The 27,118-nt window shown below is 50.0% G+C and overlaps 1 protein-coding gene across 19 annotated transcripts in view; it reads right to left on the bottom strand.

Moving 5' to 3' along the window:
* Nucleotides 1-27,118, bottom strand: part of CACNA1D (calcium voltage-gated channel subunit alpha1 D) — a 297,449-nt gene that overhangs the window by 29,171 nt on the left and 241,160 nt on the right. For 7 of the 19 annotated variants that reach the window (XM_059161194.1, XM_059161193.1, XM_059161179.1 and 4 more), the window contains 12 exons: nt 26,982-27,092; nt 18,608-18,691; nt 18,029-18,112; nt 11,076-11,120; nt 10,549-10,677; nt 7,922-7,987; nt 6,268-6,359; nt 4,984-5,143; nt 4,289-4,416; nt 4,054-4,150; nt 1,665-1,767; nt 263-364 (listed from right to left, as the gene is read on the bottom strand). In XM_059161194.1, the coding sequence (XP_059017177.1) occupies nt 263-364; nt 1,665-1,767; nt 4,054-4,150; nt 4,289-4,416; nt 4,984-5,143; nt 6,268-6,359; nt 7,922-7,987; nt 10,549-10,677; nt 11,076-11,120; nt 18,029-18,112; nt 18,608-18,691; nt 26,982-27,092 (1,201 nt within the window). The remainder of the gene's footprint in view (nt 1-262; nt 365-1,664; nt 1,768-4,053; nt 4,151-4,288; nt 4,417-4,983; nt 5,144-6,267; nt 6,360-7,921; nt 7,988-10,548; nt 10,678-11,075; nt 11,121-18,028; nt 18,113-18,607; nt 18,692-26,981; nt 27,093-27,118) is intronic. The other 12 variants (XM_059161195.1, XM_059161187.1, XM_059161192.1 and 9 more) reach the window with 5 other exon arrangements.

Genomic DNA, 27,118 nt, shown 5'->3' with positions numbered 1-27,118 from the left:
TTCTTCTGCCAACCAGAAAACCCCTGCCCTAGCCATCTGGGTCTTGGGTCTCCTTCCCCCTGAAGCCTCTCCTTTGTCTGGAATGGTCCTCCTGTTACCCTAAATAATTACACCAAAAGGCCAAAGAGCCTTCTTTAGCTGTGGGCCCAAATGCTCTAGCAGATATGTAAAGCATTCTGCAAACCCCTCTGGGCTTGCTGGAGATCCTTGCATTAAAACCAATGTGAGGTCAAGAACCACTTAGAAAACAGATTGCACTGACCACCAGCTGGAGGGACAACTTGGTCAAGCAGTTTCATGCTGGTTTTCTTCCAGATTTTCTTGATCACAGCTCGGAGTTCTTCATTAGCTTGTTCCAGGTTCCCTGAATTCAAAAAGCAAGAGGAGAAAAGGAGCCTTGCTTCTCTCAGCCAGCTCTCCTGTCTGTTCCCACGAGGGCTGCTTCCTTCCCAGCCTGGCCTGGAGCAGAGCCTTCAGACGAGATGGGGCTCCCCTCCCCCAGGGCTCTCCAGCTGAGGAGTCACAGGCAAGTAGTGGGTGAGCCTTCTACCAGACAGTCACTCCACGGTGGGAAGCGTGTTTTATTCTGGAATTCAAGGCCTATGCAGCATGATCTCGTCCTACCCTCCTAGCCAAGGCCTATCCCTCCCCACTGCCCTCAGCTAGGATGCCTTCTATTCCTCCACTGCCTGTTCCAAACCCTCTGCCTCCAATTCACCCACATGAGACTCTCTCAATACCTACTGCAGGTACTCGTCAGCACCCCCAAAATCTAGGTCTTTTATTACATGGGCTGAAGCCTATCTCCTCAGCTAACCTGTCAGTCCCTAAAACCACCCTGCCTTCTACCTCACCCGGTGACAGGCTGGCCAGGGCCAGGGATGGGTGAGCACACTGCCAGGGGGACTGGGAGCTCGGAGAGACTGGCTTCGTGCAGAGGTTCACCTAGTGCTCTGAGGCTGCTAGCAGACAGCCCTCTGCAGACCGCAGCTGTGCCTTGCTGGCCCCTCTTCCCTCTCCTCCGCGGAGTGCGTCAAGAGTTGGCTCCTTCACAGCCTCCACTTTCCCGTCTCCTGTCATTCCCCAACCTGCTGCAATCTGCTTTCTGTCTCACTCTCACATCATTACTGAGCCAACCCCAGCAGCCACCCTCCAGGACTGAGTGTGGCCATGAAGACCAAGGCGGTTTGAGCTCAGTGGGGGAGACGCTGCTGCTAATGGTCCCCGATGCCAGCTCTCTGCTTCCCCCTGGCAGAGGGGCTCCTGCAGACATCCTCTCCTCTTGGCCTCGGGACTCCTCCTGACAGATGCATGTTTATTCCTTTTCAACAGAGAAAGAAGCTAGAGCTCACCACTGGGAAATCCCTCTCTGCAGGTCACACAGCAGAAAGGGACAGCTGGAGTGAGCACGTTTGTGGTGGTCCTGTCTCTGCCCTAGCCCTGCTCCGTCCACCGCATTTCTCCTGCTCTGTCGTGAGCAGTGGCAGGAGTCACTGCAAGTCTTTCTGGGACAAAGTGGAGCATAAAGGCAGGGAGGGACAGCCAGCTGGCCTAGTACTCGCTGCCCCCTTTCTCAGGGCCTCCCCTCTGACAAGAAAAGGCCCAGATGGGAGAATGCAAGGGGAGATATGGCACCCCTCCCCTCTTGTCCCAGGAATGCTCACCTTCTGTCTTGATTTTAAGAGCTGTTCGAACCAGAGCAAACAGGGTTGCATTAAACATGACCGTCCCATCACTGTTGAGAGGCATGTTCATGGCCACTAGTCTCTGTAAACAGAAGACGTTTCTCAATAGAAGGCGAATGATGGATGACAGCCATGTCCCTTTTTGGTGTTGATTCTCTGTTTATCCCTTGACTCTTTCTAGTCAACAGGTCAATTCTACAACTCCTTGGGGAAGACCTACCATCTGGGGGGGGACTCGGAGCTGACACCGATCAAGGCTTTAGTCGTGAAACACACATGCTGGCATGTGGATCGTACGCTCTGCTTGTTTTTAACCTCAACTGTGTAAGACCTGACTGTCCGGGTGCTCTTCTGTCCCTCCCCATGTTTTGGGGTCAGGCCTCCCTTCTGGGCACATCCTTAAAGCTGCGGTGAGGGTGAGACAATACAACAGATACAAGCCAGGCACAGGTCCTGGGACTTGGGTCCTCACTATTCCTAACACAGGGAGTGTCCTTTGGGGAACCCTGCTCTGGTGGGTCCATCGTGCAGTGTTTCCTACAACTCCACATGGTTGCTCTGTCTGGTCTTTCAGAGCAGGACCCCTACTTCCTGTTTATCTTCTCCCTTCTGGTCCCATGAACACCAGCACTGGGAGCTGAGGAGGGGGCTTGCGGGAGTGACACCCTCTCTGGGCCCTGGTTACCTCTGCTGCAGATGCAGATGGCACACCCAGCTGGGGTTAAGGGGAATCATGGATGCAAAGATTCAGGGGATGCCTGGCACATAATCCGAGCTAAGTAAGTGGTATTTGTAATTGTTAATGGTTCCAAATTTCTTATTTTGGGCTGGCAAAGTGTCCTAAGAGATTTTTTAACACTTTTTCTCTTCCCTATTAAGGGACTAGAGTCTCGCATTTGCATGACTCATTCCACCTAAATTTCTAGTCCTACTGTCAACCATGTGTCTCCAAACCCAGCACAGGCCGCCACGGGAGACCGCATGTCCATTCGCTTTCCCTGGTAAGTTCCTGAACCAGCAAAATGGGACTGTATTGTGCCTCAAGGATACTTAGATCCTTTATATAAAAGAGTCTGGAAAAGTAAACACAAAACGACAGCCATGAGCTGGAACCCATCTCACTTTTGGAAAGCAGAAAAGAGGCTGGTACTGAAAAATTTATGAAAAAAAGTTAACTTCTGTGGCTTATTCTCTGTACCTTCATCCAGAGTCTAGGCTACAGAGAAGCAACGATGTGGGCAAAGACCCAAGGACCCGCCAATGTGGTTTTCTGGACTTTCGGGGCAGAGAACAATGAGCTTGCCTCCAAAGTTTTCTTTGAAAGCCTGCAGTACATTGTAGACTCCGCCCAGAGCTGGCCCAGCAACACTGGGTAAAATGGCTGAACCCAGAATCGTCTCAGACCCATGGGGAGAGGTGACCAGCTGTTGTGTGGCTGGCTGGATTTCTAGGGGCAGTTGCAGTAAGCAAATCTTGCATGTCTGCTTCAGGAAGGGGAATTCTCTTCTGTTGCTACTATGTTCCCTGGGAGCTCTATGGAAGAAGAACAAATCTCAGCTAGGTCTTAGAGAGAGCATGGTCTGGGGTGAAAACTACAGAAGTGGGGTGGGGTGGGGTGGGGTGGGGTGGGATAGGAGATGTGGACCCAACTCTGAGAGGCCACCACTGATGTATGGCTTATGGGGACAGGCACCATGGTGGCAGAGTACGCCACCATGTCCACGGTCACTTGAGCTAGGAAATATCCAGGGCACCATGTCTTCTCCATCCTACTTCCTAAGCACACCTTTCAGCTCTGTGCTCCTCTGTCCCCACCTCCACTGACCTCACTCTGGGTGAATCCAGTAGCTCTCTGGGTGGTCTCCTGTTTACTCTCCCATTGCCAAGGGGCAACTTAATACCATGAGACTCTATTGATGCTTCTTCTGTGGGACTCAGCCTGGCACAGAGGGCTCCTTGGAGCTGTGCTCGGCTTGCGCCCGTAGTCCCCCGCCACTTTCCATTACATTCCAGCCACACCAGTGACTCTCCATGTGCCAACATGATGGCCATTCTCCGACCTCCACATCTGAGCTGTGTCCCCTTTCTGCAATGCCCTCCCACTTCTGTCCTTTTGGATCTGATGCAAATGTCACCTTTCCATCTGCCCACCCAGTGACACAATCCCCTCCTATTGTTACTGTTGGCTGACAGGGTGTCCTCTAAGAGTTACAAATCTGATAGCTCCTCAGGACAGGAACCACACAGGATTCATCTCTGCATCCCCAATGCCCGATGGAAGGCTCGGCAGAATGCCACTTAGTGTGTGTTGAATGACGCAGGGAGTCCATGCAGAGAGGCCATCAGACACACAATAGAGGACACTTACCTTACAGGCTACTCTGTGTGGGCACAGTTTCCCAAAGCCCAGGGGAGGCTGGATGCGGCGGAGCAGTGTGACCACATCGAGGTGCTTGATCCTTCCTCTGAAGACAGAGTACAGTGTGAGGTCCAGGGAAAAGCTGTCCGGCCTGAACCTTCAGTCCTGCCCACCTTGCACAAAAATCACAGCCAACACTTTAGAAACAGCTCACGCAAGTCACATGGAAGCCTTTTCAACTTACTTTGCCTCAGGGTCATATTCTGACCATATTCTTTTGAATTCATCTAAATGGTGAGGCCCCAGAATAGACCAGTCCCGGGTCAGATAATCAAAGTTGTCCATGATGACAGCCACAAACAGGTTGATGATCTGAAAAAGGCAAATCAGAGCACAGGTGCTTCACCCGTAGTGGAGCAGATGGGGTTAGACCCCAGTAAGAGCCTCCTAATTACAAGGGTCATGACACATTTGAAACCCATTTCTCTGAGAGAGGCCAAAAAACTTTCTTTCTGGAGAACGCTGGTTCTCCAGATGGTTTTGGTTTTGGTAAATTCCTAGGGGAAGGCAAGGGCCATGTCATTTGGCCCTTTCGAGGCACACTGCAGTTTTATAATTCCATGGCCACCAACTGCCTCACGCTGCTGAGTCACTGCTATGTGCAGTGACTGTGGAACTTCTGTAAAGACACTGGCATCCCTGAGAAGCTGGGGTGGTGACTGTCCCAAGCCTGTTAGTGAGCATCAAACCCTGTTCACAATGAAGGTGCTAGTAACACACACCTGCTGGGGAAAAACCTTCCACCACCAAATGAAGTCTAGAGTGCACAGCAACGTATGATACCCCACAATAGTTCAACAGGGCAACACCCATGGTCTGAATCCCAAATGCTACACAAGCATCTGTCGGTTGAGAAAGAGAGCTGTCGTGATCACCTACCAGAAACGCACAGAGCATATAAAAACTGATGAAATAAACAATGGCAAAGTTGCTCCCACACGTGTACTCCTCTCCAGGGTTGTAGTCCGACTCAGGGTCGCAGAGCTTCCCGGGGAGGCAGGCCAGCATGATCTCCTGCCAGGCTTCACCTGTGGCACACCTTGTTTAGGTTAAGAAGACGAAGGGCTTTAGTAGACTAAGGAGTGATTTGAAGCTTAGACTTCATGACTTTTTTTTTAAAAACAAAATTTGTAATTAGAGCAAAACCTAAGTGATTTGGGGGAAAAGCCAGTATGAATCAGTGAAAATTCCTAAATTGAAATTCCTACTTATTTTCAAATGCAACTTCTTTGAGTGGAGGCCCTGTTACAGCTCCCTTTGATGTAAAAAAATCATTTGATACAAGCACATCAATTCTTTCCATATATATGGATGTTTTTGTGTCTTCTTTCAATGTTCATGTCACAATCTTTTTTTTTTTTTTAATTTATTTTTTTTAAATATAACAGACAGAGATCACAAGTAGGCAGAGAGGCAGGCAGAGAGAGAGAGGGGGAAGCAGGCTCCCTGCTCAGCAGAGAGCCTGATGTGGGGCTCGATCCCAGGACCCTGGGACCATGACCTGAGCCGGAGGCAGAGGCTTAACCCACTGAGCCACCCAGGCACCCCTTCATGTCACAATCTTGAATAATTTTTTCAAGACCTAACACCCGACAACTTGATTAGATCCCCATTCAATCTGTTTGAAAGCAAAGAACTGAAAACTACCAAATTGTAAATGACTCATTATTTAATCACGAAACTCATTAGAAATTACCTGTGTAATTTCTAGAAAGTCTTCTCACTTCAAGGCATTTTGTTTACAAAGCAAGTTAACTGGGGTTAGAAACAATCCTATAAAATCTGAAACTGTGCATCTTATTCCCCGTTGGCTGTGCAAAGGCCTTTCTGTTCCTGCTAAATTTCCATGTTCTTGGGTGTGTTCAAGTGCATGCTCCCATGCATAAGTGTGTATCCGACCATTTTCCTGGTGACCTTAGTAGACCTACTAGCTTCCAAAGGGATAACCCTTAAGACAGCCAGTCTGAATGACTATAGTAGTTTCCACAATTCAGTGAAATTCCTCTGACTGAAAGGCTACGGTCTCTGTTTAAGAATACAAACAAACACAGTAAGCCACCACCATCGACCAGGAGGGGCTGCAGTGCTATAACAGAGCACATGTCCTGAGTCACTCTGGAGCCCAGAGCCAGAGAGAGATGTGCCCTTGTGGGACTCAGTCACCTGAAGAGCAGCAGCACCGCCTGGGGAAACGTCTGGAAATTGTTGTTCCTGTTGATCTGGTTGTTATCTCTCATAGCAACCTTCCCAAACATCTAGGTGGAGAAATTATTAAGGAAATAAAGATTTTGTAAAAAACAAAAACAAAAACAAAAAACCACAAATAATAATAATATCTCCTCCCTTCCAAAACAATCTCCACGACACATTCACAGGTGAATTTAGAACACAAGCTTGATCCACAGCCAGGAGGGCTTTCTCGGAGTGCTCGGCACACATGGGGCGGGACCCAGGCTAACCGCCAGGAGCACGGTGCCCAAGTCAGGCGCATCCTCACCTCGGGGAGTTCCTACCAGGCAACCGGAGAGCCCGCCCCTCCTGCTGAGAGCTGGCATGATCCAGCTGGACAGGGAAGCACAGAACAGATCTGCAGCCAGGGGCTGGGGTCAGGAGAGGCCTCTGGAGGAGTGACATTTAGGCCCAGAACTGAAGGCACAGTGGAAGGTAGTCAGGTGAGCGGGAGGGTGAGGTGTTTGGGCGGAGGAAGCACTGCCTGCAAAGGTGCAGATGGGACATGGCCCAGGAGCCCCAGGAAATGAAAAGAATGGGAGTGTGCAAAGACAAAAGATCAGGCTGCAGACAAGAGTAGGGGCCAGTGAGCCACAGAAAGGAGAGAGGCCTTTCCTGGAAGTGTGTGTGTGTGTGGGGGAATTAGCAGTGGGACTTGTAGAAGAGCAGGCCATTTTAGAAGAATCTGGCAAAGCTTCCTGAGCAAACTGGTGGTGGTGTGTGTGGGGCAGCTTGCAGGTCTCCGTGACAGCTCTTGTTTTGTAGAAGAACATCAGGTCTTAAAAGGCCATTTGGGGCACATGGCATCCCATGCTGAATTACAGGGGCTAAAGTTCCTAGCTCCCAAATAGATCCCTAGTGAACTGCAAATGTTATTACGCCTCCAGAGAAGTTAGCACTGCCACCCCTTTGGCTCTGGCATCACCCCACCTCTTTGACACTCGCATCTCCCCTTATCTGAAAGACAGCATCCCAAACAGCAGGGCAGGTAGCATTCCCATGAGGGCTCTGCAGTGAATGAAGCCCAAATCCCTTTCCACACACTGGAGAAGCAGGGAAGAATCCTGTAGCCCCTTAGCCATTGTCACAGAAGTGCCAGCTTCATGCTTCTTTTTTGAAAGGGTGCTACCCATCCCAAATAATGACCCCAGTGCAGCCCCTTCCACAGCATCTGGGAGCTGGTGGTTTCAAGAAGGAATCTCAGGTGGTGGTGATAAAACACAACTTTCCAGGCTATCAACAGACTTCTGTATCATTAAATATATTCTTAGTAACATCAGTACAGAAACTAGAACAATTACAGCTTCTCTCAGTATCACATTTCCTGCTGCTGAAACCAACTGTGGGTATTCTCCATCAGTTGATTCTCCCAAGGCCCAGATTGGGGGTGAGGAGTACCACTAAACCCAGCCGTCTGTGGCATGTCCCAACCTCTCCCGGCTCTTCTAAGCCTGGCTGTCCCGGGCACAGATGCTTGCCTAGAAAATCAGGACCCTGGCTTTCCGTTCTCCCTGACCAAGGCACATCTTGCCACAGATCTGGGGCTACCCAGCAAAGGGGGCACAGGGGGAAAGTGACTAGTGCTCACCTGCATGCCAATCACCGCGTAGATGAAGAACAGCATGGCTATGAGGAGGGCGACATAGGGCAGTGCCTGGAAGAAGGAAGCAGTTGGCTCAGTGCCCACCTCTCCCCCCTCTCCCACACTGACTGCTCGGGTGTAGAATGAAGACTCAACACAGGGCCATGGGCTTCTCGTTTTTGGGTTATGTTGAAAGGACATCGACGGTGAGGGAGGCCTTTTTTTATATAATTTTTTTATTTTTTATTAACATATAATGTATTATTAGCCCCAGGGGTACAGTTCTCTGAATCGCCAGGTTTACACACTTCACAGCACTCACCATAGCACATACCTGCCCCACTGTCCATAACCCCATCACCCTCTCCCTACCCACCTTTCCCCGGCAACCCTGTTTGTTTTGTGAGATTAAGAGTCTCTTATGGTTTGTCTCCCTCCTGATGCCATCTTGTTTCATTTGAAGGAGGACTTTTTAAACCCCAGGCCAGCATAATAACTTTAGTCCTGAGTATACCAGGCACGCACACACCACCTAGTGTTACGAAGCTATGGCAGAATATGTTTTCCACCATCATTAACAGTGTATGCTGACCCTAAACAAAAAGTGTCAAGGCAGACATATTGCCCTCCTAACAATGTTTATATGCATCACTGGATTCCTGTTAAATTATCATAATTGACCAAACCATTCCAGAACACTGGATATTCAGATCTCTTCTACTTTCTTTTGTGGGCATGTTTGGGGTGGGGGCAAGGGCTATTGTAGGTCACACTGCAAAGGAATATCTTTATGCAAAAGCACCCATGTCTGCATAAGGCGAGGTCCTAGGAGTGAAATTACTGGGGCCAAGGGGAAGAACCACTTTCTGGCTGCTGCTGCAGCGTTTTTTAAAATGCACACTTTCTGAAAGAACAGGAATTGGGGGTTGGGTCAGGGAAAAGTAAGGGAGCTGGCGGGGCGGTTGCCAAACCTGGGCTCTCCTTAAGAACATTAAATACAGCTGTATGTGTGGGATCAGACCCCTGGTCCCCTCATCCCTGTGCCTCAACTACTTTTCTACAACATGTCCTGTGACAGAAAATGTCTATTCACATGGTACACCTCCAGGTAGTGGCCAGACTGTTGAACTTAATGCCAAACACACATGGTTAAAGCATCTACTTTCCCTTATCCACAAAAGGTCATCAGAAAGCCAATGGCTAAAAACCTCCCCACTGTGTGCCAGCTCTGGATCTGGGACTGCTTGCCCAGCCCAGTGTAGCAGCACCATCCTGATGGCTGACCGGTGATCAGGACCCCACAGGGTTAGTTCCAGGCTTTCCTCACCATACCTATACGCATTTTTCTTCCTAGATTACTGAATCCTTAAGAATTCTGTTGGCACCGTTGCTCAGTTTTTGTGAACTACCACTTTGTGCAATGAATTTATCCACAGTGGCCAAACTTTTAAAAAGAAAAAGCTTAATAATTTCCTTAAAAGGAAGTATAACATTATTACATGAATCTATTTCTATAGCAGTTCGCTCAAAAACGGTACATTATATTAATAACAAATGTCTGGGATTTGACCCCTTTCCGAGACCAAGGCTCAAGTGAGGCCCTGCTCACTCTCCCCCAGAGCTGCATCCTCAGTTCTTCCTACAACCTCAGGTTCCCCGCCAAGATCTGTGATTTCCCCTCTTTGAGTTTCTGGATCTACCCTCTTCCCCAGATGCCATCTCTTTCTAATTTACCCAAGGAGAAAAATCTTACCCAACCAGAAAAATGCTCCCCGGGATGTTAACGCCAGTTACCTCAGTGGTGGTGGGCTTAGCTTAAACTTCTTCTTTATGTTTCTTTGGATAGCTTCACGTCAATGTGTTTATTTCAAATTGAAAAGTCACAAAGATTCATGATTCACTTTCTAATGTTTATACATAGTTACAATTCTCTTACACAGACGAATATTTTAAACAAGAATCTGTACTCTGTCTCTAGTTAATTCAGTCTGGAAGACCAGAATATCTGGGGTGGGGTACTAAAAGGTATAGGAGAAGCTGGGTCAGTCCTGGTTCAGAAACAGACCAGAATCAGGCTGCACCAGCCTGGTGAGTCACAAATAACAAGTAAGGCCTGGCTTATGCCCAAATATCCTCAGTGCTAGGATCTTTCCAGGTCCTGGGTAATGCAGAGATTGGGGATGGTGTACTGGCTCAGGTGGAGTGGTCTCTGATTCAGATCCAGCCCAGCCAACAGATAGGACTGTAGCAGCCTTAGGAGGACGAGATGTCCTGGCAAGAAGCTGTTCAGTTTATGGGAGGTCTACTGGGACCTGCCCTTTCTGAGATGTCATCCTTTACCACTGGGCATTCCAGAGAGGACTGAGGGGCTTGGAGACTCCCCATCTCTATTCATCTTAAAAACATTACACCTTTCCTCAGCTGTGGGTCCTTATTGCCTTCTGTTTCCTTTAAGCAAGTAATCCTGTCTGATTCACTGAGTATGGCTTGGCCACGTGTTCCACATCCTCTATTGACCTAGAGGGTCACAGTGGCCATGCAGAAGGGAGTTGGGATCCTCCACAACAGAGGACACTCACTGGCTCACATGTGATCTTTAAGAGCAACAGAAAAGCCCCTGGCCTCGCTCTTACCTGAAAGGACTTTATAAAAGTCCACAGCAACGTCCGGATGCCTTCCCCCCTGCTGAGAAGCTTCACCAACCGCATCACTCGGAAAAGACGGAAAAAGGTGATGGAGATTCTATTGCTCTCTTCAGAGTTCTGAAGGGTTATCATGGAGAGGTCAAACCCAATGCAAAGTAGAACATGCAACACTTTCAGAAAAACAGCAACAGATGCAAACAAAGGTGACAGAGGTAAGAACGGAAAATGTATTTCTAGGGCCTTTTCACCTTGGAAAGCAGGACGTGAAAGGAAGAGTTACATGCTAACAACATAGGGCTTGGGAAATCGCATCCACACAGCACATGCATGTCCACATGGTCGAGTGTGTTAAGAGAACGCTGGGCTGGCCGAGAGTACTGGACACTGATGATGAATGCAAACCACCGCAGACACCATTTTGGAAGGACAACCATGGAGAATACAGAAACACTAGTGGGAAACTCAGCATGGTCAAGGAAAAGGCCCAGCCCCGGGGGACTCGTCACTGATCTTACCCCGGGTGTGGCAGTTGGGACAGGGACATTTTCACTTTCAGTTGGCTTTAAGAAATCAAAGATTGACAATGTATTAATGAATGGAAAGGAAGCAGTGGTTCAGAAGGATGGGCCCCTCCCCACTTTAAAAACTTCTGCTTGGTGTCTTAGTTGTCGATAACATGGCTGTACCCACCCGGAGAAAATGCCAGGGGCTCTGTCTGAACCTGGATTTGAGGGTGGGCTCAGTCAAGGGCTTTGATATAGACTCAGACACATTATTCTCTAATTCACATCCCAGAACATGATGTTCTGAGGTTGGCAGGCATCCAGTAAAAGAGAAGGCTGCAAGACCTCAGCTGTCTCCAAAGACAGACATGCAGAGAGGGACCCAGCTTCTCATGGGCAGGCTAGCTCTCTGCTGAGGCAGGACTGTGGGTCCAGGACACTAACTGCACTGGAGCGGGCCACTCAGAACCCCGATGAACAGGAGGAATCTACCAAACAGGGCAAATAGACTGACACTGGCCTACACCGCACGTGCTTCCTGAGCCACATACCTGGGCAGGGCTGCTGAGGAGGTGGGCAAACCAAGTCAGTGGGAGTGGGAGAGGGGCTGGTTTCCTCGCAGAAGCCTTCAGCGACCAGCCTACAGCCCACAGCGATGTCAGAGGAGACAGCGCTCAGCCCTGTAAGACTCTTGGGAAGTGGCAGCTGAAGACTAGTTTGCCCTGAGTTTCTGCACTTCCACCTCACCTGGGGTCTGGCTGGGCACCTAGAGCTCAGCCACCTAGAGCTGAACCACAGTGCTCATCACCCTGTGGGCACCTGCCTCCCTTCAGGCAGGGACTTTGCTTCCCTCAGTGCCCTGGCACTTCTTAGATGCTCAGTGTTGGAAGAGATTGGAGAGAGGTTATAAGCAAGCTCTAATAAAACAGTAAGGGCTGAACAAGAGACAAAGAGTGACGGCCTCTCTGTTCCCTTTAGGAGGGTCCCCTCCACTGATGTAGCTGGTCTACCTGGTAACTGACAGAGGAATGAGCTTCCTCTGGTTAGGGGCCTGGGACTGCTGATTGGTCCCCAGGGTTTCTAGGGAGCCTACTGCACGGTGTGTCTGCACAGCTAAGGGATGTATGCACGCACATAGATGTGCACACCGATCTGAGTGGTTCTCCTCCCTGGGGATACATGGAAAATAAGGGCTCCATTCCGAATTCTCACTCTTGTTAGGAGCTGCCTCCTGAGACCAAACATAAAATTCATGGAAAATAAGCAGATGGCGGCACATCCTATCAGAAATGAAATTAGCAATGTGATGACAAACCCAGAACTAATAGGTTCTGACAGGGTTTCAGAGGGGTCCCTGATTCACCCGGGGACGCTTAGAAGGTGAACCCTCCAATGGCATGGTCCAAGCCCCGATCACCATCTTTTATTTTCCTCTTCTTTTCTCTCACCTCAAGACAAAGAACATCTTAGAGGGGCAGATGATGGTTTTAACCTATGACTTTAACAAATGAAGGAATTAGTTCGCCAAACTTCTGCCTCCCAATCTCCCTAAGGCTGTGTGCATGAGGCTTCTGGATCTCACCTATGCAGCTGGAGTGGGAGGGTGTGGGAGTATGTGAGGGTGTGTGTGTGCACGCCTCTGCCTGCCTCTGCCCAAGGGGGCCAGGGTGTGCCTAAGACAGAGCACTCCACAGTGATACTGTGGAGATGTCCGTAACTTGTGTGTTAGACCTGCAAGGATAGGAGGGCTGTTGGTCAGGGAAGACACTCTCCGGCTATAATCTGGCCCAGCCCCTTCTGTTTGTCCTCCCCATTCCCTTGCAAGTCTGACGGACCCCTCCCCCTCCCACATGATGTGGGAAAGTTGGTGGCCAAACTGACATTTGAAGTGCGTGTCTCTTTTCCAACTGATACCTTTGAAGTATGACACATTTTGGACTATGAACTTGTAACCCTGGATATTCTTAAGAAAAAAAATGAAGAGGAGAACGAGACAGCATTTGTGGAGGGACATGTCAGCACAACATGCAGAAAGGAAGGACAGCACAAACAGCACACCAAGCCACATGCACCCCCAGTGCAGCCTGTGACAATTCCTTCTTTCCTTGGTGCCATGCTGGGCAGGGAGCACCGCTGCAGGCTGGATATTGCTGGCAGCACTGGGGCTGGGGGGAGGTGCAAGTTGCCAAAATATCTTACAAGTTGGAAGGACCCTGAAGATGGCTTTGCCCAAACAACAGATGCCAGCCAGATGCAAAGGGTAAGCCAGCTCTTACCCTGGGCTGCACATTCCAACTGCCCATGGCTGGCTCTTTTGCAGAATCTGTTGCCCAGTTCCCACGCCAAGGATTCTTATCTCCTTGGACTGGGGTGTGCCAGAACGTTGGCAGTTTTAAAAGCTCCCAGGTGATTCTAAGGTGCTGCTCGAATGGGAACTACAGTCCTAAGCCAGGGTAAAGCTGGGCACATCTTCAGATGGTCACTTACGTCAACAAATTCCTTTTAGTCTGGATGAATCATACAGAGGGGAGCCCCTAGAAAAGCCCACTCAAGCTGTTACAGCTGAACAGTGGGTTCTTTTGGAGCTGATGAGGGCTCAGTACCCAGATGATGCAAACGGGTTAACTGCATCTTCATCTTGCCCACAGAGGATGGAGGAGGCTTGGAAACACAGCAGGCTTTGGAGGCTGTGGTTGGAACATGGGTGAGTGGATACCCTATGTGATTCTGGGATGAATGACAGAATGCCCTCAGAGGCTGAGAGTGGGAAAGGGTTCACTCCCTGGGTTGTTTTCCAAAGAGAGCCAGCAGGGCTGCATTGTCAGTCCTCAGTAGAGGAGATTCCAGCGCCATCTCTGGGCTTGGGCTGGAGGCTCTCAGCAGCTCCTTCCGACCCTGAGGGCCACTACCTTCAGCTGGGAACCCCACAGGGGGAAGGACCTCAGTCCCAGGAGGCCAAACTGTATGCCTGGGTCCAGAAGTCTCCTTAGATCTCGGGGGTGCACCTGATGTCCCCTCCAGCCCCTTCTCACAGGGTTTTCAGGAAGGCTCTTGAGATGCAGATTTTGGGTTAGCCCCCAGCAAATATAGGAGCCAAATAATCCCTGAGCTTCCCAAGTGCAACCAAGGACACCAGTCTACAATTGCTGTATTAATCCCCCTCTCTTCCCAGAAAGGCTTAGATAATGTGGTTTTTCCAGAAAGGAAGCAAACCAGTTAACTCAAGGCATCCTGGACAACCAGCTCTTTGGGCGTGGGTGTGGGGATGGGGGTCGGGGAGAGCCCCTTCCTGCTACATCTGACATAACACTTCTGGAAAGGAGGGCTTCTGTATATGGGAATGCTGAGCCTGTGTCCAGAAATCAGTGACCTGGTCCCCAGAAAAGGGCTGGCACCTGGAAAAGAGGGGTGAACAACCAGAAGCTGAGTACAGCTGTCGGTCACCAGATCAGAGACCATTACTGATCCCTGGGAGGGAGCTCCTTGATAACTTTTCACATGCTCTTCCATAAGTAAGAACAAGGTACTCATGGCTTCTGCAAAAGCATTTGGCCTCTCCAGCAATAATGAGAGTGGGAAAGGACGCAGTGCTGGTAACAGCCACTGCCCAGGTTAGGGAGAGTGGAGTGCTGGGTCATTTTACCATTCGAAGAACCAATAGGCATCCGAGGGTGAGCAAAGACGAGCCTGCCAGTCATCATCTGACATTTTAGCAGCTTGATGATGTTATGACCAGATGGGAAAAGGCAAATCCATGAGAGCCATCAAACCATTGTCAGAGCAAGGGATGCGGGAGGTACATGGGCAGGGGGCAGCAGGAGGGGGCTAAGAGGGCATCAAGCAGGACAACAGAAAGGGCCATCCAAAATGTTTTTGCAAACAGTACAAACGCAAGCGAGATTTCTCATTTGCAGGCCAGATCAATTATTTTTGAAGATGATGCTGGCAAACGTGACTGGCCAAGATGGCCCTGGCCCAGACCCCAGGCGGAGACTGAGACCCAGGGGCTGGGAAACAATTTAGATGACCACGACCCATAGATAGCACACCCTGTGAAACTCAGTGAAAACCAAAGGTGGGGAAACCACAAACAGGTACACAGTCTTTAAAGTGCTTTTGCTTTAACAACGACATCACCGTATATATGTTTATATATACTTGCCGCTACAATTTTCTAAAAATAAAACCAACATGAAAATCAATTAGGCAACAGAAAAGAAAGATCAACAGAGGTTGGGGGAGAGAGCACAGCAAGTTAAATATTGCAAAAAATGATGACTTATCGTAGCTAAAAACAGCCAACACGGACAAAGGATGTTCAAGCTGAGCTGACCCAGGAGGGGGTAAGGCCAGGCCAGGGATAGGAAGTATGTTGCTCCTCTGGGGAACCTGGCATGTGTAGGAGGAGAGGGGGCTAGAGGAATTAACAGCTTCACCATTAACAGACCATCAGACATTAGGGACATGCAGTCTCTCTTATCTTTGTGCTCATAACTGACCAACTGTACATGCCCAGGACACATGTGTTAAAAGACTAAATAAATGAGAAGGCGGCTTTGACCATTTGCTCTCTACTGTGGCCCAGCCCAGAACTGCTGAGACCTCCCAAGGGGTTCTACAGGCCTGGGGCGGACAGCTGGTTTTGCCACCAGCCGAGGGGAACTTTTGTCTCGGGCTGTATCTGACCAGGAAAAAAGTCACTGACTAGAAAATGGTATGAGAACGGTCACTCGTGTGATTTTGAAAGTCTGACTGAGTGCTAGAAATGGGCCCAATGAAAGCCTGTTTTGTGCAGACACCCCACAGTCAAATGCTAACTAGAAAGTTCAGTGTGGGTTTACTGAAGCTACCCCTGATACATGAAGAAGGATACGTCTGAGAGAGACACTGCTGAGCAAGGCGGGGGCACAAGGGATGGGCATGGTGTGCTCCTGCCCCCAGCATATGGAGGGGCAGCCAGAAAGCTGGGTACGTGCTGTCAACCTGAGGGCACTAGCGCCACACCCCGCCAGCCAACGGGGATTGGGAGATGAGGCATTGGAGAGCTGGCTTGTTTGCTCAGTGAACAAACCTCGGCCACATCCTGGTACCCAGAAACCCCGCATTTATGCAAACTGCCTGTACATCCCGTTCAGCACGGAGCACTCCAGGGAGACCTACTGAAAGTACAGTTTATTCTATCTTCATTTCCATTATAGACCACCTCTGACTTACACGGGGGTCTGTGCCAGCATTTTCATGTAAGTAGACTTTGATGAAGGTTTTAACTGCTTTACATCGGGAGATGGTTAAGCAGGCAGATGTCGGGTCATAAACTTAGGAGAGAGCCCATGACAGCCCAGTTAGGGTCCTGCTGTTCTGACATTAGCATTAGATTGTTTTATAACCAAACATAATTTACACATTATGAATGACAATTTTGTAACTGTGTTATGGACTATTTCACATAAAGTAGAATTTACCTACATCAGGGCTCACAGAGGTTGGGGGATATGGCCCCCGGGGTCAAGGAAAACACCACTTTGTCACAGCATGGACTGGGGTGCTGTGCGGCATACATCACACTCTTGTGGATAGGTCTTACAGTCCACTTCACTTGTTAGTACATGGAAAATCTATGCTTGAATAATAGCCTGGTATCTCCCTAATATTTTAAGTTTTGTAGCAAGTATTTTCACAAACACTGCATCAGTTTATCCCCCTGACATACCTATGAAGCAGGAAGGGCAGATATCATTTGCCCTAGCTGGTCCATGGGGGAACTGAGGCCTGGGTCCAACAAATCAATTTTGAACCAGGACCAGAATTCTCAGGTTTTTAGGCTTAGCTTGGCCCCAGAGCAGTGGCATAAAGAGACACTGCACCATCCTTATTTGATACAGGCTGTCTGGACACCAGGATGGGCAGTACAATCCTACAGATGTCAGCCAGGCAGAGCGAGGAGGCCCCTTCCCAGCCAGGGGTGGGGGAGGAGGACGGGGCTGGCCACACAGAGCAGAAAGCCAACACCACACAGCAGCCCCACCCCATGCTCCATTCATCCCCGACACGGGCTCTACACAACTGGGGCACACACACAGGACACCCACTAAGACTTGCTAACAAAATGGAACAGACCAGGCGAGTAGAGCCATTTCTGCCTGCCTTAGGCCCTTCTGGTTCAGGCCTGGGTTAGATCCAAGAACTGTTGGCAGGGGGTGGTGTTCCCCTTTCCAGAGCCTCTTAATTTTGAAGGAGGGTCCTCAGGATGCTTCTGGAAGGTTGGGGGGGGGGGTCACTCCACCTGCCACACTGCCACTGCACTTGTTTCCTTATTAAAGGGTTCGATCAAGTGCAACAGAGGAGAACGGACACCCTCTCCTCATACGCACTCAGGCCTCCTTCCCCTGGTCCATGAGATCACCATCGTTCAGGGAGCCAGGACACAGAGTAGTCCCTAGTGTCACTAGTCAGACTTGGAGGTGCACACAATAAAGATGAGGACAGCAGCGGCAGCAGCCACGTGTTCATGGAGTGGCTGTGAAGCTTCCCCCTGTGCCTTCACAGAACCATCGTGGGTACCAGGGCACACGTTATGAACTCCATTTGGCAGCTGGATAAACTGAGGCACAGAGCCGTCAGGTGCCCGGCCGAGGTCACCCAACTAGTGAGTGATAATGTTCACATGATCACGGAAGTTCCCGCCCGGCCCTTCACGGGTTCCTAAGAACTTCTTTCTAAAATCATGTTTGGTTCCAAAGTGGTCCCTCTCAATTTCCCAATTTCCCCTCTCCACTTTTTTTTTTCAGGGACAGGGGATGGGGCAGGGAAAGAAGGGAGGCTACACAATGTTCTTCGTCTTTCCAAAACAAAGGTGTGCCCGAATTTCTGGAGGGTAGGGAGACCCACGGATAAGGTTTCTAGGCTCCTGAGCGCCAGACTTAACAAAAACAATCACGTCACAGGACACAAAGTTTGCTACTTACATTCACTTCAGTTATAGCAATATCAACGACGCTACCAACAACAATTAAGGCATCAAAAGTGTTCCATGCATCAGTGAAATAGTGCTGTTAGGGCAAGCATTCAGAAGCCACAGAGGAGAGGAAGCACAACAGGAAAAAAAGAAGAAAAGGACAGTGTTATCAATAGAGAACATTCTAGCATTATGCCACCCGGCTACTTGAAAAAAAAAAAAAAAAATCACCCTAAAACAAAAATGTTATAGGTTCGTCCCTTTGGGTGCCGCTGCTGACACATTAAATCAAAACAACCGCTGACGCCTGTCTCGCCCTGCCTACCAGCCACTCGGGGAACGCGGCCTGAGCCAGCCCTCCGGAAGGTGCTCTGTGTCTGCCAAGGCCTGGGGTCAAGTTCTACCCTCACAAGCCTCCGGTCCGCAGCTCTCGGGAGGAAATGCCTGGTTTTAGATCGAGTGAGGTTGGGGCCTGTGACTTGTCCAGGTGATGCCAGTGCGGGGCGGCGGGGGTGGGGGTGGGGGGGAGCGGAATGTGCAGACAAGAGAGAGGACACGAGGCGGGCGGCCACGGCGGGCGCATACTCACGTCGGCTTCGCTGAGGGCCACGTCTATAATGCTGCCGATTACGATGAGGGAGTCAAACGTGTTCCAGGCGTCACTAAAATACCCCTGGACAGAGCAGGCAGGGGGGCAGACGTTGATGAGCACGTAGGAACGACGACGCCACACGGGTCCCACGGGGACGTAGCGGAGGCCCCGCCGTACCCATGGCAACCAGGTGGGGTGGGAGGGCCGAAGGGAGGCCGCGGGGACTGGCCGCTGGCGGGAAGGGACACAGGCTGGGGTGGGGGGGGGCACCGGCATGTGTGAGAGAGGGTGCGCACCCATGCACGCACACGCACGCACGCACGCAGGACGCACGCACGCACACGCAGGCAGAGCGCACGCATGCGCACAAGCACACGCGTGCCTGTGCAGCGCAGACCCGGGGCCCCAGACCAAGCAGTTTAGCAGGGCAGAGAACCCTCTGAAAAACCTGCCCTTGCCCCTAGGGCCACAACTTCAAACCCTCAGAGGAGGGCGTGCGACCCTTCTAAGTTGGCTACCCTTACACAGAAGGGTCAGCAGGCCCTCCCCCTGCTCCTTCCACAGTTTCTCTCTTCTGCCAATTACAGAGCACGGTGGCCGGGCATTTCGCACGTTCTTTCTGCGCTCTTCCACCAAACCAGTACCTCCTGCTCCTCACCAGCAAGGATGATGAAAGGTGAGCTCTGTCTTCACAGAGCCCACGGTGGTCTCCCTGGGACAGGGGCACAGTGAGGCACGCAGTCCAGGGCTCAGAGGTGTGGGGGTGGGGTGGGTTCACTCTGGTATGCGGAGAAGGGGGCTGTGCGGGAAGCCTACACAGGTCTTAAAAAGGAAGATAGTCAACCGGTGTTGATGTGCTAAGGCCCCTACTGGCCTTGGGAGAATCCTTGTACCCCAGCTTTCCTCCCTTCCCTTTCCACCCTCCAGACTAGCAGGACTCCTTGTCATCCCTCAGAACCACTAGCAGGTTCCTCCCCCTTCTCCTGCTGCCAGGCAATCCCCACCTCCCCACCCCCACTGGGTTTGCCCAAATCCACTTCCTCCTTCAAGGTCAGACCAAATGCCAGCTCCTTGAAGGGACCTTTTCAGATCCTCCTGCCCCCTGCCCTGCTTTTCATATGTCATCACGGAATTTAGGGTTTTTATAGGTTTAACCCACTGAAAGCCCTCTGAGGATAAGTACCATGCTGACTCTTCCGTCTCCTCCTCCACTAGCCCCACTATCTACCTTCAGAGCCTTGAGCCCATTGCTCCATACACTGCAATGCCTCTTTCTTCTACTGACCTAGCATCCTGCCATCATTCAGATCTTTCTATCTTGCAACAAGCATGGAGGTAAGCCGTCTCTATGACCATGACTTGTAAATCCGTGTATATCTATGTGGCATACATTTTACATATGCTTTCTTGTAGGCTCAGCACAGTAGGTGCTAAATTCATGCCTGCTGTCTCCTGACACCCCCTGGAAACCCTTGGTCAGAAGTGTAGGGGTGGGTACTACACATAGAAGCTTCTGGTTGCAAGGTCAACAACTTTGAAAATCAATGGTCTTTTCAAAAAGTTGGAACATGTTTTGGAAATTTAAAAAAAAAATCCAGGTCTGAAATCTATAAAAAGGGGCCAAGCACGGTTACAACTGGATATACTTAGTGAGGATGAAGAAACCCAGAACAGAAGGTACTTTGAAGTGTCAGGTCCCACGAACTTGTGATCACATGCAGGCCCCAAGAAAGCCACTGTGGAGCCCGGGCCTTTGATGACATCATAGAAAGTGTGCCCTCCTAATAACTGGAGGAGGGCTGTTTGTTCTAGTTCCTGCTGATCACTCCAGGTACAATTATGGGGGAGCTGTGACACTAATTGATGGTTTGGACTTTAAAAAATTTCATTGTAAATAATGTAAGATTTTCGCACCCAACCTGCCATGACCTCTCACCCACTCCTCACTTCTCCCCTCTTCTGTCACACATTGTCTCGCTGACCACCCCTCCCCGACGCCTCATCTCAGGCATCCAACAAGTAAACAAAGACAGACTGCCTGTACCAAACCTGCCGACCTGTGTACACAAGTCTAATGGGACAAATCTTGATGAATACTACCTTTTGCACTTTCTAGCTTTTCTTTCCAATGCTTCGTGATTCCTGGCTGGCAGACTGGGGCAAGGCCAGCACTCTGAGGGCCAGCCTAGTGCCGCTGAGCGTGCTGATCATGCTGGCCAGCCAGGGCACAAAGAGCTTGTGCCTGGACGCAAAGGAGTACACTGCTTCCTTCACAGAGAAGGCCTCCTAACACAAAAGTCAGTTGGGTCAAGTGCTGAACACAGTAGTGGGGTTGGCAGGGTCCCTTATTTACATTGTGTGAATAGGTAACAAACAGGCATTTGACCAGCAACCTTGCCAGAGGCTACTCTGAGGGCCAGAGGCTATCCCTTCCTTCCTGGGTTTAACAGCATCTCCAAAGGAGAGCATGGCGATTGTTCCCATCTTCCCTAGAGAAGGGCTAATGCCTCACTGAGACAGCTGGGCACCTGTAACAGTCAGACCTCAGGGGTATGCAGAGCAGCTGAAGACTCCCAAGTTGCTCCTCCTCTCTTGTCCGCGCATAGGACCAGCCCCTGCCCATAGCTGTACCCCACGTGCTGCTCCTCCCACTATAGTAGGCTATTCTCCCAAGGCCAAGGATGCCCCCCCATGCACCTACTTTGGACTTTAGTTCTGAACAGCTCCTCCCTGCTTTTCCAGAATTATCAGGACTTACCACAGAATCATTCCCATTGGCCTACACACTATCCTCCAGTTGGCTCATCCTGGTCCACTGTGGTACACGAAATCAAGAGAGGCTTCTCATTTGGGGTCCTGGAACATTTTTTACAATCTTGTCAACTCTCTTCAGAAGATCCCTCACACTCACAAATTGTGCCCCAGTTCTAGAGGACTCCTGTACTGAAGGTACATACCCCTAATCCAGGTAATGGGGGGCTCAGGCTGATGCAGGGGGCTGGAGTCACGGGCTCAGACAAGGTGGCTGTGCCACTGGGCCAACAGAGGCAGAAAATGCCAGGCTCTCTTTCTCCCCACATCTGATTCTCTGTCTAGTAGCTTCCTGTGTAATCAAATCACTGTCGAATGAGCACGACTCAGTCCCCTGCCCCTTTCCCACCAAAGCCACCACAGTGCCTGGGTAACCAGAAGACGAGACAAAGGCTTCTCACAGAGCACCCATCCCTATGTCCTCTCCTCTTGGCCAAAAATGATAGGCTCTCCTGCTACTGAATGCCCAGGCTAGGGCCCTCAAGCGGAATCAGCAGTCCCTAGCATTCAGCCAGAGTCAGCTTTTATTTTTTGTTCTGTCCTACTGGCTTGGAAACACCAAGCAAGTCTGCTACACACAATAATCTTCATTTTTCAGAAATATGTCTGACTTAGAAATTTTAAATCATAAGGCAGACTCATGTGGCCATTAGGGCCAGGAACTTACAAGGTTTCCAAGAACTCTGATCATCTGTCAGTGTCCATGTCACTCCTGACAGTGGGCTCCTGGGAGCAGAGCTGGAACCCCTGCCGGTCTATAGCACACAGGTGTGGCACATGCGTTGGGGGTGACGTGTGCAGAACAGAAGCCAGAGAAGCAGCCCAAGTCTGGGTTCTTTTGCTTCCTGGAGTCTCTTTCATCTGCAGATCTGAAGGAGCCCACACAAATCACCCACTTTTGTGATTTACCATGGCAGCCATATCACTCAGAAATTTCTGCCCGGGACTGTTTGGGTAGTGCCGGACCCAAGAGATGACCCACGGAACCAGATTTCAGGAGACACCATAACTGACTGCTTTCTAACTAGCACAAGACTTTCCGGAGGTCAAGTGGGGGCTAATAGAAAAGCATTCGCGTTTGGCCACTCTACTCTGACCAAATGTCCTGTGACAGAAAATATGCTACGTACCATCTCATGCCAGGAGGCTGCACCTACAGGCTCATCCATTTACACCTTTCTTCACCCCACCCATCCTTACTGAGTGGTCAGCGTGGAGCAGGCATTGTGTGGGACACATGAGACCCAGTCTGTGACCTCAAGCAGCCACTCAGCCGTTAACAGGGAGATCCAGAGAAGTACTGATCAGGACATCACCCACAAGCCTCCGGTGGACACGCAGGGGAAGGGAAGAGCAGACTTTGGCTGAGCCGGTGGGGAAGAGGTCACAGAGGATCCCGCATTTTAGATGGGCCTCAGGCAACAGCAAGGCAAAAAAAGGGCTTCCAGATACAGAAGCACGTGCCATGGAAAGGTTTGGCTTGTTAACAGCTGGGGGTGGGGAGCGTAGAAGGAATTAGCGGGGAACCAACTAAGAAACAAGGCAGAAGTTCAAATAGGCCAACGTTCGGTAGAGGACTTTGAACGTGAGACTAAGAAAATTCTCATTTTGTTGTTGTTGTTGTTGTTTTCTCATTTTTGTTTTTTTTCCCCCCTCAGGCAACATGGGGCTATACCAGGTTTTGTTGTGTTTGATGAGCAGAGAGGGTCTGAGTCGGGGAAGGGGAGAGGGGAGATTCAGCAGTCCAGGGAAAGGAAGGGCAGGAGAGCTCTGCATGACAGGGACGGCTGGCGAAGCTCTGGGCCTATAGACATTTACCAGGGGAGAAGGGGACCAGGAGAGCACCCCGAGAAACTGTGACATTGGAGGCAAGGGCTGAGCCCACAAGGTCTGGAGCAACGTTCTAGCTAAGGAGAAGAATATTCGGTTTCAAGTATTATTTGGCATTAAAATGAGTCACTCAGGGGCGCCTGGGTGGCTCAGTGGGTTAAGCCGCTGCCTTCGGCTCAGGTCATGATCTCAGGGTCCTGGGATCGAGTCCCGCATCAGGCTCTCTGCTCAGCAGGGAGCCTGCTTCCTCCTCTCTCTCTGCCTGCCTCTCTGCCTACTTGTGTTCTGTCAAATAAATTAAAAAATAAAATAAAATAAAATAAAATAAAATGAGTCACTTAAAATAGATGTGGTCACTGACAAACTGTAAAGACTATCAAATGTTCTTTCTAGGAAATGGAGGGTGTCCTCCAAAAAGATTGTTAATGCTCTGTCAAGAGCCCATATTCCTACCAGGGGCCCTGGGACAGGGAATGCCATCCCAGGAGGCTGGTGGCACCAATGCCAGTATCCACTGTGCAGCAACTCTGCACTGGAGGAGCAGAAGGGTGCTGAAATAGTCTTCTCTTCCTCCAAACCCTACTACCCTTGACTTTTCCCAAGCCCAGGCGGTCAGGAGTATAAATTAGCCATTTTTGAGGTTAGAACCAAGATCAAAATGCAGACCTGGGAACAAAGTGTGGCTATTTGGGGAAAAGCCCACAGCCAAGGCAGCTAACCTGGCCTCAGGTACATACTGGACAAAGACAGACAAAGAGGAAGAGGGAGTCTTAGCAAACTGGGAGTGCTCTTTATTCCTGTAAGAGCCAGTACTTTTGAGAAGGCCCTTCTTCTTCAGTTTCCCTCCTTGGAGCAAGAGAATTCATCGGAGAAGTCCGGTGGCTTCCCCTGGGAGTACCACAGGGAAAGACCAGCGAAGTGGGCTTATCTTACTTCAATGAGGACCTCTCTTTTAAAAGCCTAGGATGGCACAGTCACCTCCAAGTCAAAAGCACAATCCAGAATGTACAAGGTCAATGTCAGATGGTGGGTTTTCCCTTGGGAAGCAGAGAGAATTCACTCAATGGCCTCCTCGCTCTCTTACCTAGAAGCAATGCTCAGAACAGCTCTTCCCACGCAGGGGCCGGCCAGCTCCCCAGCTCTGGGTTTCCTGCCTGTGCCTCTCCACCTTAGCCCTCCCTGCTTATGGAGGCGGGATGACCTGACCTGCCGAGTCCGCCAACGACTTCTCCCTCAAGGTGTGTACTCTTGGGAGGTTCCATGTCTCTGGCAGGTCCTTGAATATAGAAGTCCCCATGGTCAGGTTTCCTGACTTCTTTTAGCCCATCCTCCTCACAATGCCTTCTTCTCCATCAGGAAGAATTTTCTCCAACTTGCTTTCTGTATCTGAATCCCAGAATAGCTGCAACCCATCTCTCCTGATAGATGCTGGTGAGCCCCTCACTGTGGATAACACTGTCCCAAGGGGCCCTCAACAGACTCCTCACAGAGCCAAAGGCTTTCCTGAGATGAGACACATGGGCTAGGATTTCCAGGCAGCCATCTCCTGGAAGAGTCTCTCCTTGGCACCCTCTACAACCTTGCTCCTCAGTCTGACTGCTGATGAGAGAGGAGGGGGTCTCACCAGCTTCTTGGTGAAAACCTACTCCCCTGGGCTTGCTTCGTCAACCCAGAAGAGAAAAACAAGGACAAGGCGGGAAGCATTTTAAGAAGGGCTTGGTTTCTTGGTGAACGGATTCTCTCCCCCTCCTCAACAGAAAATCTGCCTATCCCGGCTTTGGTGAATGCAGAGACCATCCTGCTCATGCACAGAGATGCTCCTACTGCTGTTTGCTGTTTCATGTTATGGAACTATCTTGCTGGGCAAAACAACAACGCAGCACAATTTCTAACGGAAACCACTCATTTTAAAACTCTGATTAATCAGTACTGATTAAAAATTAGCTACTCATTTCCCTCCTGATATCACCAGTCTGATCACATGCCACCAAACCCTCCTCCCGGTCTGATAGCAGCGGTTTACTGGGCAGAGGGCACATGAGCCCTTGGGTGCACTGGCCTGCTAGCAGGTGCACATTCGCACACGGACACATACGCACTCTCACGCACACATGCCATGGGCAAGTGTGTCTTCTCTTCAGCCCAGAGCAAGCTCTGAAACATTTCGGAGCTTAACCACCAGGCAAGGGAAGACACAGCAAGGGGATCTGGAAACGTTCCATAGGTGGGTTCCGTGTTGTCTCTCTCAAGTCTTTTTGATGTTCTTACTGGACAACCTTTTTCATCAATCCAGACAAAGATAGTTCAGAGAAGTAAAGGTGACAGGGAAGCAAACCAAAAATCTCAAAGGAAATTAAATGGATTTGGAAAAGGAGGAGATGTTTATGTATGTAGATATGGACAAGTCACAGTAAGTTAACATCTGGCCATGCATAAGTTGCCAAATTTGACCCCACTGCAATCACCCCAAGTGATCACTTACAAGTGTCCTTTCTTTTTGGTCCACAAAGATCTGATAGAGATTGCATAAAAATTAATTCAAATTAAAGAAAGGAACAGCTTCGGATTAGAATTCTAAGGAAATTCAGAGTATGCGAAACCATCCTCTCATAATCCGACTCTCAGTAAAACCAGCGTTTTAGGCCCAAAATGCCTTATAGACGAACCAACAACCGGGTCCCCAGATTCTGTCACTTACACAAACTGAGAGTTTGGGAGCTTTGCTAGCAAAGAAGCCAAAGGTCCAATGTCCCCCAGCTCAGCCCAGATTTGCTGCTCCGTCTACAGTTTTAGAACGAGGGGATATCGGGACTTGATGATGATGGTGGTGGCGGTCACAGTAACAGTACGGACGTGTCCGCAGCATGTCACTGCGTGGTGGCACTCTTCTAAGCATGGCACAGATAGTGATTCCTCACCCCTCCCACCCGCCTTGTGAAACAGGGCTGGTAGTGTCCTCACTTTACGGGGGGAGGAAAACGCAGCACAGAGCCATGAAGGAACCCACTCGCATCAGCAAGTGGGGAATATGGGTTTGGATCCAGAGCTGGATGCATTCTCCGGCACCGTTCTGCCAGCCCTGGGGCAGGATCTGCTCCCTCCCGAAAGCGACACGATATGCTGACTAGTCCAACAGTGTTTAACAATTTCATGTCTTGTTTTGTCTTAAACTCAAGTGACATTTCTCTAAGTCAAATAAACTCTCCAACCGGTATAACTTTCCAACCGGTAGAACTTTCCAACAGTTCTTGGTAAGAACTCTCCAACAGGTAGAACTTTCCATAAAAGGTGAAAAAGAAGCTGTAGACCAAGGACAAATAAAACCAAGGTCTTTCTCCTGGAAACCTAAGAGTTAAATCGAGGCTGAATTCTTTCTGACGGGTTCTGTTAAAGCAGTTTCTCTAGTGCTCAAGCAACGAGGCCAGTTTCCCTGAGACAGCATGATGAGCTCTTCTAGAGACAGAAAATCCGGCTTTAAGCCCATCTCCATTCTACAAATCCCAATTCTGCCCCCGCTTTTCTCAGAATTCTTTTCATGAGGTTTTACTCTGTAGTTTTGTTTTCCCATATGTACTCAGATGCTTTAATCAGATTTGAACGTTCTCAGGTGATAACCTAGTTATTGGCCAGAACAGTTCAACGTCCCTCAGTAACACAAGATACACAGGAAGCCTGTGCTTCTCTGGGGTGATTCGGCAACAGCCTTTGAGAAGTGGGTTCAGAGACTCACCTTGGGTTTAAACGCGATGACTTTCAAGACCATCTCGACGGTGAACACCCCTGTGAAGACCATGTTCAGGATGTCCATGGCGTCATTGAACATCTTGGACTGCTCGTAGTGCTGTGGGTGAAGGCAGAGGCATGGTT

This window comes from Mustela lutreola, chromosome 2 (assembly GCF_030435805.1).
Source record: "Mustela lutreola isolate mMusLut2 chromosome 2, mMusLut2.pri, whole genome shotgun sequence".
Taxonomy (NCBI): Eukaryota; Metazoa; Chordata; class Mammalia; order Carnivora; family Mustelidae; genus Mustela; species Mustela lutreola.
Note: the sequence above shows the minus strand (reverse complement) of the source record. Positions and strands in the feature narration are given on the sequence as shown.